This window comes from Polypterus senegalus, chromosome 16 (genome assembly GCF_016835505.1).
Source record: "Polypterus senegalus isolate Bchr_013 chromosome 16, ASM1683550v1, whole genome shotgun sequence".
Lineage (NCBI taxonomy): Eukaryota > Metazoa > Chordata > Cladistia > Polypteriformes > Polypteridae > Polypterus > Polypterus senegalus.
In genome coordinates this window covers 5,964,976-5,976,996 of record NC_053169.1, presented here as the reverse complement: position 1 = coordinate 5,976,996, position 12,021 = coordinate 5,964,976, and the positions used below count along the sequence as shown (strand labels likewise).

At 39.8% G+C, this 12,021-nt stretch overlaps 1 protein-coding gene across 1 annotated transcript in view; it reads left to right on the top strand.

The window, feature by feature from the left end:
• dhx57 (DEAH (Asp-Glu-Ala-Asp/His) box polypeptide 57) overlaps positions 1-12,021 on the top strand; it is a 74,425-nt gene that overhangs the window by 23,684 nt on the left and 38,720 nt on the right. The window contains exons 6-11 of the mRNA XM_039739067.1: positions 578-756; positions 956-1,077; positions 3,979-4,174; positions 6,704-6,828; positions 8,525-8,658; positions 9,524-9,578. Of these exons, the coding sequence (XP_039595001.1) occupies positions 578-756; positions 956-1,077; positions 3,979-4,174; positions 6,704-6,828; positions 8,525-8,658; positions 9,524-9,578 (811 nt within the window). The remainder of the gene's footprint in view (positions 1-577; positions 757-955; positions 1,078-3,978; positions 4,175-6,703; positions 6,829-8,524; positions 8,659-9,523; positions 9,579-12,021) is intronic.

Genomic DNA, 12,021 nt, shown 5'->3' with positions numbered 1-12,021 from the left:
GGGGGTAGCCCAAGAGAACACTGCCACCTACTGTACTGGGGGGAGGACTGTCCTTTATATGCTGTGTCCCCCAATCCATCCATTATTTCCTCACCCCCACTAGTAAAGGGAGCAGGAGCCATCCCAGCCAGGATGCACATCCAAGCAAACTGTTCTTCTGTAATGGCCTCCCAGCCAGGTAAGGTTCCAGTCTCAGTCAGGATGCCAGTCCACTCATTATGGCATTTACGCTCATCATAATACAAAGTAGAAGGATTTGTAAAAAAAACAAACCACTGTTTATTACCAAAAGAATCAAATCCTGGAGGTTTGGAATATGTCCTTATTTCTTGGAAACATTTTCTCCCCCTAGAAAACCAAAGTGCATGTAACATTTCTGCATTTTTGCTCCAACTGGGAAAAATTATTTTTATTAAATAATCAAAACACTTGTTTTCTTTTTCGGTGCCTATTTGAACATTGACAAGTGCCATTAAACTAATTTACTGAAATATAAAACATTTATAAAATATTACACTATGGGATTCTTTTGTGCGGCCTGATCATTCATTTTAATAAAGTATTGTTTCTCTTTCAGTGAAGCAGGATTTTGAGTTGGAGGATGAAGAAGACGCAGAGGAGGAAACTCAAACCGTACCTGTGGAGAATGAAAGTTATGTGAACTTCAAGAAAAAACTCACCAAAAAATTTGAATGGCGACCTGAAAGTGTGGAGCTGGAAAATGCTAAGCTGTGCCGACAGTTCAGAAGTAAACAGGTCAGTGAATTAAAGAACGCAAAAAAATAAAACTACTGACTGCTAAAAAATATTCTCTCAGTGGGTAAAAGTGCTGAACATGCTCTTATGAACATGTCATTCCCAGTTAAAGCAAAGAACAGTCCTGTTGTAAAAATGTGAATTGTGTATCTGTTGTCTTAATAAAAAAATGATCTATGATTTGTTTTTTTTAATGAAGTCATCCAGACGCTTTCTCTCGATGCTGCAAGAAAGACAAAAGCTTCCTGCATGGCAAGAAAGAGAAGCCATTTTGGAAATGTTGAGTAAAAATCAAGTTCTAGTTGTGAGTGGAATGACTGGGTAAGACTGCCTTCTACAACTATTCAAAACAATTCAACATTTTAATATGTTCCTTTGTATTCCAAATAATTTTGAAATGTTATATTTAAAGGATTGATAAATAGGATTTGACTGATAGCTGTCTTATAAAAAATCTTTGTAATTTTGAGGGTTCATCAGCTTCTGCGCTGTTACTGCTAGCTGCTTTTGTCCCTGAGTTGGCCATTACTACCAGGACGCACATTTTACTCCAGTGCCACAGGAGGCTCTGATTGTGATGCTTGAGAGACTGAGTGAGGAGTCAGAGTGTCTGGGCTTGCACGTGTCCTGATGAAAACCAAGAGCCAGGCCTTTAATGACCTCTTGGGCATAGCCATCAGCAGTGTGTATGTCTGCGGAAAGTGTCGACCTCGTCGAGAGGTTTACTTACCTCAGCAGTGACATTCATGTCTCTGGTGACTCTTCCTATGAAGTCAGTAGACGGATTGGGAGAGCATGGGAGGGTCATGAGGTCGCTGGAAAGGGGTGTGTGGCGCTCCTGATATCTATCTAATAATTCTTTGCATTTATATAGCGCTTTTCTCATGCAAAAGGACGTAGGTCTTTAGAATCCTGGTGCTTCCTGTCTTGCTATATGGTTGTGAGACATGGACGCTATCCAGTGACCTGAGACGAAGACTGGACTCCTTTGGTACTGTGTCTCTCTGGAAAACCATTGGTTTGACTTTGTGTTGAGTGAGCGGTTGCTCATGGAATCCCGAATGAGACACATTACCTGCATTGTGAAGGAGCGTCAGTTACGGCACTACGGCCATTTCCCCGAGGGTGATCCAGCTCATTTGGTCCTCATTGTTGGGGACCCAAGTGGCTGGACCAGGCCAAGAGGACCCACTTAACACCAGGCTGCGCCAGATAGACGGTTAATTCCGGCGGGTGGGACTGGACTGCGTGTACCTGGGGCGGTTGCCAACTGGGATCCCGAGCTGTTTAGTCATGTGGTGAGAGTGGCAACACACTGTGCCAGTGCATGCTCCCCGACTTGACTTGACTTGACCAATGGGTTTCCCTTCTGTGTAGCCTTACTGATTAACACACAGGACTGATGTCCGATGGTGGCTCCACAGCGTACTTGTATTTTGTAGAGATTATACTTAAACAATGTAGCATGTGCAGCGTTAGTCCTGGCAAGTATTGTATTGTACAGACGAGAACACGTAGAAAATGTTATCTTTTGGGGTGGAAAAAGTATTCAATACAAATTCTTGCCTTTATAGAGTGCTGTTTGAGTGATTTTCATCGATATTTACACATAAGTAACTGCAAGACTTAAAAACTAGGATGCTGCCTCTCCCAAATTAGGGTTCTGAGCAGCTGACCGTGAATGATTGTTAAGTGTCTCCCGTTTTGTTGCTTTGTTTTTGCTCTTTACTTCCTTCTATTGTCTCTTTTTTAATATGATAAAATAGTGGATAGACTGTACTTTATTGTCGCTGTGTACAGAGTTAGTTTGCCCATTCAATTCCTGTAGTAAATATGCAGGGTTTTTGGGATAAAAGAAGATGTATGTGTATTTTCAGCTCCTATATGAGTCATTTTTTACTTTCTCGTATATGAAGTATAGGGAAAGTATTGGAATCCACCAAAAATTCCATTGCGAGATTTTGATGAATCTCGACGTTTTAGACCTCCCTGAGTCCGAAAATACCATTTTTGGAAGTATGTCTGTCTGTGTGTGCGTGTGTGTGTGTAAACACGATAACTTGAGTTCGCTTTCACTTAGGCCAACCAAATTTTGTATACAAGTATTCAGTACATAACGTAGATTTCTATCAACGTTATTTCCGCTAACCGGAAGTGGTACTTTACCTTTTATTCATGCAGCTGCAGAGTCCGATTTATTCAACTTTACTTTTATAATAATTGTTCAATATACAGTGGAACCTCGGGTCACGACCGTAATTCATTCCAAAAGTCTGGTTGTAACCCGATTTGGTCGTGACCCGAAGTAATTTCCCCCATAGGATTGTATGTAAATACAACTAATCCATTCCAGACCATACAAACTGTATGTTTAATATATTTTTTAAAGATTTTTAAGCATAAAAAATAGTTAATCATACTGTAGAATGCACAGCGTAATAGTAAACTAAATGTAAAAACATTGAAGTAGCACTGGGAAAACCTTGAACAGAGAAAAATAACATTGCTAGAGTTCACACTACAGCCTTACAAACCGCTCGCTGTAAACACTTTTTTTTTTTTTAATGAGTTTTAAGCACAGGGAAAATCATTAGAAACATCCGTAATTTAATAAACCACCAAGAAAAGTAACATTGCAACAATGCACACTACGAACCGATCGCTGTAAACAGAAGTGAAGTGGAGGTTAAAATCCAATAGAAAAAAGTCTTCATTAAATACAACAAGGTTAAAACAATGCTCGAATCAATCTCTCTTTAAGAACAAGCCCGGTGCATTCTTTAACTGCCATCTTGGTCTTATGCGGCCAGCGCTCGCTCTCTCTCTCTTGCCCGCTGGCTCAATGCATAGGGAAGGCACAGGGAGAGACTGAACACGTGCGGAAATCATCGGCGCGTACGAACTGGAAGGGAAACTGGCTTGTACGTCACCCGAGTGTGTGGTCGTGAACATACGCAAAAGTTTGGTGAACTTTTTGGTCATAACCGATTTGTACGTGGTCCGAGACGTTCGTGACCCGAGGTTCCACTGTATCATTTAATTTGATTTGATTTGTTATTGATGGTTCTTTAATGTACATAATGTAAAATTATAATCATTCTCTTGGGGGTTTTGAGTATACAAGAAAGTCTATGGGAGACCACTCCCGACTTTTTAGAAATAAAGTTTAAATGCTTAAAATTTTAAAATTAATTTTTATTTATTTATTTTTTATTCTTCCAGATGTGGAAAAACCACACAGATTCCTCAGTTCATTTTAGACCACTCTCTAAAAGGTCCTCCAAATGCAGTAACCAATATCATTTGCACTCAGCCCAGAAGAATCTCTGCAATCTCAGTAGCCGAGCGTGTAGCTCATGAGAGAGCCGAGCGTCTGGGTACTTCAGTGGGTTACCAGATCAGGCTGGAGAGTGTAAAGGTTAGTGCCTCACTGCCACCTTTTATACGTGCAGATGCTGCATGTGCATACTTCCCAATCTTGACATGTTACGCTCTTCACTTGTGATGATCAATTTTGTCCCCTTGTCACGTCACACTTATTCCCAAACAGGCTGATGTCACTCGATTATATTGACGTCTTTATAAGTTGCTTTGGATACAAGTGTCTGCTAGTCAAATAATTGTAAATGTTGGTTTTCAGTGTATGATTTTTTTTTTTTAATAAATAAAGATTTGTTATGTCTGTCCATCTGCCCATCTTTGTACCATCACAAAATGTAGCACAAATTATGAAGTAATGACTCGGTTAGCAGGGCTTCATCTTCACAGATCCAGCATTCTGGGTTTGAATCCCATGCCCAGTCATTGTCTCATGGAGTTTGTTTGTTCTCGCCATGTTTGCACGTGCATTTCTCTGTGTGTTTCAGGTTTCCTCCTACATCCCACATGTCAAGTGAGTTTATTTTCATATACAGTAGGACTCTTTACTGAGTTTAGAGTTAGTGTGCTTCAACAAGTTTACAGCTAAAATACAAATTACTATTTTACAAATTGCTGGATATACACTCACAAATAGAGATTAGATAAAAAATATAGTAAAAAAGCAATTTCAGATTAAATAACATAAACAGACCCTTACAAATCTGTTGATACTACAGTTGAGGTATGGCCAATGCAGTGCAAACAGTGTGGCGTAGTGGTTAAGGTTTCAGATATACTGGAAAGTCAAGGACAAAGTCAGACAAAGCCACATTTCTGGTGATGCAGGGCACTAGGATGCCCACATCCTTCTGAATATTCTACATTATTATCAGTTTCTACTAGGTGGTCTAAAACGAAGATTACAAAATGTCATCTTTTAATTCCAAGGCCCCTATTATTTCTGTTTTCTTTCCCATGTATCAGCTTGGCAGTAATGCAGTGGTACCAAGTGCCATAGCAACATACAAAGTAAAAAAATGAAACAGAGAAGGGTCGGTAATAATTTATAACTATTGTTGTGCTTACTTCTATATCTTTGTTTGCAAAACTTCTAAGCAGAGTTGCAGGTAAACACGGCTGATCAACAGCTATAAGTCAGAGCACTCCAGGTTAAGATAGTGAGTCTTCAGTCTTAATTTAAATGGTGAGAACAATATACCATTTCTTTCAGAAGTAGGTGGATCATTCCATATCTTGGAGGGCTTGTAACTAACAGTTCAACCTCCCACTGTTGTTTTATTGATACTGTACTTGTAATTATTTACTAGACTAGCATCACCATATCACAACATGCACTCTGGTTTATATACAGTGATATGTTCAGATCGATTTACCAGTCGATCTACGTTCTTACCCTCACCTATGGCCATGAGCTTTGGGTAGTGACCGAAAGAGCAAGACCATGGATACAAGCGGCTGAAATGAGTTTTCTCCACAGGGTGGCTGGACTTTCCCATAGAGATAGGGTAAGGAGTTCAGTTATCCGGCAGAGACTCGGAGTAGAGTTGCTGCTCTTCCGCATTGAGAGGAGTCAGTTGAGGTGGTTCAGGCATCTGGTCAGGATGCCCCCTGAGGTGTTCCGGGCATGCCCACCTGGGACAAAGCCACGGGGCAGACCCAGGACACGCTGGATGAATTGTATCTCCCGGCTGGCATGGGAACGCCTCAGGGTCCTCCCAGAGGAGGTAGCTGAGGCGAGGGAGGTCTGGGCTTCCCTGCTTAGGCTGCTGCCCCAGTGACCCTACCTCGGATAAACGGTGGATAATGGATAGAGGGATGTTCAGATAAGTAATATAAAGCTTTATATGTAAGAAGGCACCCCTTAACTGGGTAAAGATTTAAAAATAGAAGTTATGGGTTCATACTGCTTAGTTATAGTAATGATATGGTGGCTCTGAGGCTAAGAATCTGCTCTGGTATCCGGAAGATTATTGGTTTGAATCCCTGTTACTGCCAGAAGAGGTCCTACTTGGGTTAAGGCCTCTGAGCAAGGCCCTTAGTCTGTAATTGCTCCATGGGTGCTGTACAATGGCTGACCCTGTGCTCTGACCTCAAGAAGTATGCAAAAAACTTAACAAACTCCTAATAAAAGAAATTGTATAAGGCAAAATAGAGAACATACATTGAAAAAATGAAATTGATTCTTACAGTGCCATTTTGAATCAACTGCAAACAGAACGTTATGAACAGTCTTATCACTAAACATTGCCGTATTCGGCCCTTCTTCCTGTTTAATGGCCATTTTCCAGGTTTACCTGTGTTGGCCCGTTGCCCCTTTAAAAGAGGTACTGGAGTAAATGTTTTTACAGCCATGTGGTCTTCATGATGTTAATCTCCTTTAGTCACCTTCTACGACACTCAAGGAGGTGTGATGACCCTGTTCTTTCCTCGGCTAACAGGGGTATTGCAGTAGTCTGTTCAAGTAGAAGTAAATGCGTCAGTTCATTCTTAGTATTCTGCATATTTAGAAATGGCCTAACTTCTACCTCCATGTTTTTTGATTCTTACATGGACTTTCATTTTCTAGTCTCCCTCCACTAGGTTACTGTATTGTACCACTGGTGTGCTGCTAAGACGATTAGAGGGCGATGCGGAGCTTTGTGGCGTCACTCACGTTATTGTGGATGAAGTACATGAACGAACAGAGGAAAGGTAATATTTAGAACCTGCTCTCCTTTCTTTTCTAAATCAGAATGCTAATTAAGTATTGTTAAAAAATATGTAAAGTGAAGCAGCAACAAAGGGTGACATTTTGGCTAAGCTTCAGTAACAAAAGTATTTGTTTCATTTGAAATTGTTTGCTTTTATAGATAAATAAAAGATAACTTGAGTGGACAGATGATATCACATTGAAAGGCGTATTTCATTTTTTCCATAAATGTAGCTTTTCATAATTCAGTTTTTTGTATGAACAATTAATACTTAAATACCCAAAAAATTGTTACCCACCTCGTGTAGATTGTAGAAAAAAAACTTGTAATTTCACGTGTTCAAGCACAACAGAGATTAAAAAATAAGGATTTAATGTAATATAAGCCAATATTGATCTGTGCTGTAGAATGGCAAATGATGTGGTGAATGTCTGTTGACAAAAGAAGACGACTCTCATTTTACTCACATTGCATAATCCACACGTCCGTGGACGACATTCAATAAACTGCATTTTTTACCAAAATATTGTTAAATGGATTCTTCCGGAAAAATCTGCACACTTTATAAACTAGAAGTGGAAATCGCATGGGATAGAGTTTTTGAATTGAAGATACGACTCTTAACCACTTAATTAGCGGGGAGACAGATCTTTAGCCAGCAGCACACCCTGCTTGCTTAAAATGAAGGCTGAATATCCTTCAGGGATGGCACTTTTTTCCAGTTCCCTATCAGCTATGAGGGTACCACCACCATACTTGGCATATGCTAAGGTGCTCTTCTAGTGAAATTGTGTCTGATTTTCCTGCATACACTAAAAATTGGTTCGGCAAGCCCTTGGATGGGGTGACCTTCTAACATGAGTGGAGCAGACAAATGAGAGACATTTTGCCCCTTTGTCAACCCTTCATCTAACTTCAGTCTTACCATCCTTGACATGCCTCTTGGACTAGCGGGGGGATCTGTTCATGACTGAGCTCAGGCCGACTCAGCCCCCTTTCCAGCCCAGTCCAGCTGTTGGCCTGTTTATGTCCTTTAATCTCAGGCAGCTGTATTCCCCCAGGCTAGCTGGCCAGTCATTTCATTTGGAACGGATTGGCCTTTGGAATTTCACCTGCATCCAAAAAGTCTTATCTGATCTAATAGTTTTCATAAATGTACCAGAACAATTGATCTGTTTAGCTTCCCTGCATTTTAAAATCTAATATTGTTCCACAATATAAAAATACAAATTATTCACCCATATGCTAGATAATACACTCCATTACATTGTCTTTGCAGCTTGATACAATGTTACTGAAGTTACTGCTCTTGAATTGATAGACAATAATAATACTAATTAATATATTATTGTCTTTATATTTCTCTTAAATGCCTAACAATTAAACACTTCAGTACATATTGCACTCTACATATAATTTGCATGTGACAAATAAAATTTGACTGGCTTTGCGAAGAATTATTCATTCCAATGTGTTTTGTACACTGATTCTGCTTTGTATGTAAACTGTTTATGTCCACAAACCACTTTTACTAATTTTCTATTTCTTACTGTGTAGCTTTTTTTATTTTTGGGTTGACACTGTAATATCTGTCTCTTTCTTTGTGAAGCGGGGTGCAAGAGAGAAAACGTTGTGCGTTGATAATTTGATTCCCTGAAATATATGACTTCTGTATATGTGCTGCTGTTTTCTTATAGTGACTTCTTGTTATTGGTCCTGAGAGATCTGATTGTTCAGAGGCCTAACCTACGTATTGTATTAATGAGTGCGACGCTGAATGCGGCCCTTTTCTCCCAGTACTTTGGCTCCTGTCCTATTGTTAACATAGCAGGTGAGATCTCTTGTCTTGAGGTTAACTATTCGTTTTTTTTAGCTGGCAGTCAGTAATATTATAACGTACTTCAGTTATTTACCTGTTTTGCTGCCAGCGGGTTATTCTTGCTATAATTGTGTATGTTTTGTATATAAATAATTACATATTTTTATTTAATTGCTAAACATACTTTCCAGAAGCCTGATACAGTGTCATTGAATTACACAAATGTTTGTATTTTACTTAGATTATACTGTATTTTGTTCGAATCAACGTGCAGTGTGCTCCTCAGTATATGGAGCTTTGAACAAGCTGGGATGCCCCTGCATCACAGCGATGAGGTAGGCACCAGACCGCCATCGCGACGTTTAACCTCCGTTTGCGACTTCTGGGTGCATCCTGCCCGTACCCCTTCACTTGGTTACTTGTTACTATCAGAATGGTGGTGTACAGTATTGAGCAGCGCATCTTCATGGTGTGAACCTATTGGGTCACCAGTTTGTTTAAGCGATGTCAGAATCAACTGGATGATCGTGAGTTAACAGAAGGTTACTTCCAGCAAGATGGAGCAACGTATCACACATCAGCAATGAACATGGCAGAAATTGAGTCCTTGTTCGGCAACAGGGTCACTCACTTTAAAGGGGCTTTGGCCACCACGATCTCCAGATCTGACACCACCAGACTTCTTCCTTTGGGGTTTGCTGAAAGGAAAAGTCTACTGGAACAAACCTTACACTGTGGAAGATTTGAAGGAAAACATTCAACATGAAATTGCTGCTATTCCCAACGAGATGCCTGCCGATACATTCAGGAACATGGAACAAAAGGCTTTGGTTTAGTTTGATACCATAAACTTATTTGCTTGTTTTTCTTTTATAAGGCTGTACATTTCCAGTTGATCAGTATTTCCTGGAGGATGCCATTGAAATAACAAGGTAACAAACTATTTTATCTTATTAGATTAGATTATCTTTATTAATCCCTTGGGGAAATTCAGACGTATAAATCAGCAGACACATTAAAAAAAAAAAAAAAACATTGATGCAGACTCACATGACTAGTAATACAGTCAAACAATCACTCGATAAATAAATAAAAACAAACTGAACAAGCACATTGGGTGGAAACATTGAATTGCCCCATAGCAGTGGGCAAAAAAAGACCCCCGGAGGTGTTTCCAAGCACATCATGGTAGAGTGAGCCTGTGGCTCAAAGTGCTCCAAAAGAGCGCCTCCTGCAGGGGATTTTTTATGACCGTATCCAATTTTGCCACCATGCTCTTTTCCATAGCAGCTTCCAGGGTTGGCCCTGTGACATAGCAGGCTTTCCTGATAGGTTTTTCCAGTCTAGCTGTTAGCAGTACTTTCAAGCCACAGGATGAAACTATGAACGTTAATTCTACATAGAAAAAGCTGACAAAGACAGGTAGAAATGCAGTATTTTAGCCGATGATTCAGTTTTTTTGTGGGACCATGTAGAAAAAGTGTTAGCATTTCTACATGCTTTGACCAAAATGTGTGCAAATCCCCTTAATTGAAAGTCTGCCATGTGCACTTTAATCACGTCTGAATTGTTTGATTTGTAATTTTAAACTGTGGATCAGCGGGGGAAATGCGTCTTAACTCCCAAACATTATGGAGGGCACTGTATTAACATAATATTACACTACAGTAATATGTTTATTTCTCTTTATACATTTAAAAAATTAGCAACACTTAATTAAACCATATCATAATATTTTAATTTCTAACAATTATTTTAACAGACAATTTTTTTTTTTACGGCTTATGGGCTGTGCCACATTTTGTCATTCACCAGTTCTTTCAGGTTCGAGCTGAATCATTACCTGAGAATAATTATCAGAATTCTGGTTTGTTTAATTCACAAACTAAATCATTACCCGAGAACAAGTTTCATGACTTGCCTTCATTTGATTCACAAACAAATCATTGCCCAAGAACAAGTTGCACCATTCTTGTATGTCCCCACAACAAAGCGATATACTGTAGGTGTTTTTAGACATGTCTTTTAACTCTTTGAGGGCTGAATATTTTTTCCAAAAAATTATGCTTTCACACAGAAATCAACATAAAACGTCTACTGCTGCATGCTGTGGCTGCCAGTTTGTCAAGTTTGCCACCAGGCTATCTTCACGTGGCTGGGACAGCAGCAGCGGTCACGGTTGCAGTGCATTACAATCTGGTTTCTACCTCTTATCATTGTTAAGTGGCAGTCCTCCCTGGCAAACATTGTCAGCTACATGATTAGCTTGGGACCGATCAGCTGCAGCTGGAACCTCACATTCGTTTTCGATCACAAAATCTGAGTCTGACAAGTCAGAGTCCAATTCAGAGATAATAGACAAAGCGTCATCCACAGACTATTTTGCTTTTCGTATTCGATTTGGTCTTTCGCCAGATGTCAGTGCCATTTTTGCCGTTGCGTGCGCCATGCTACTCACGACAGTGCAGGGAATCTCGGACAAACCAATGAATCTAACTTTCCTTCTAGCAACGAGAGCCCAACGTAACGGTTGGTTTTGTCACAGTTTACAGTTGATTACCATCAACTCCTTCTTTTGAAAAAAGTCGACATCAGCCCTGAAAGAGTTAATAGCTGTATGTGTGTTGGAGAGATTTTTTATCAGGTAAAATGTTAGATTGATATATTTTGTCAGTATAACAACAGATTCTTACAGGCTATAAGTTTTCTGTTTCTTGAAGCCAATGACATTATACACTTCCAAAAGACAATTGGCCGGGCACCACTAACACTGTCATGATTATTAATTGCTTTCAATCTCGAAGCTTGGCTTTTGTAGGCTGCAAGTTACAGCACAATGGCTGCTGGGATCACATTCAGCAGCCCAGTAACATGAGTTCACAGACAGCATGTGATATTTTGTCTCTACAGACAGTAAGTTGGCTTGCAGTTTCCTGCTGCTAATTGAACCCGTGACCATGGTTGCACAGCACACCAGTTTTCTCCTCCTGTTTTCGTTAAAACCAAGCACACCATTGTTTTTCTTGTGAAATTCCCAATAAGTTTGATGTGTCACATGATTCTCTTCCTATTGAAAAAACAAAAGTTGGATCCAAAATGGCCGACTTCCAAATGGCCACCATGGTCACCACCCATCTTGAAAAGTTTGCCCCCTCATATACTAATGTGCCACAAACAGGAAGTTATTATCACCAATCATTCCCATTTTATTAAGGTGTATCCATATAAATGGCCCACCCTGTAGAGAGAGAGAGAGAGTAGCAGCAGTTATCATTTTTTATGTTCTTAAAAGCATGGAAAAATGAAGCAGAGGAAATATGGCTTAGATTATTCTTGGGCTTATTAATGTCTTGCACCACCATTTTTTAAATTTTT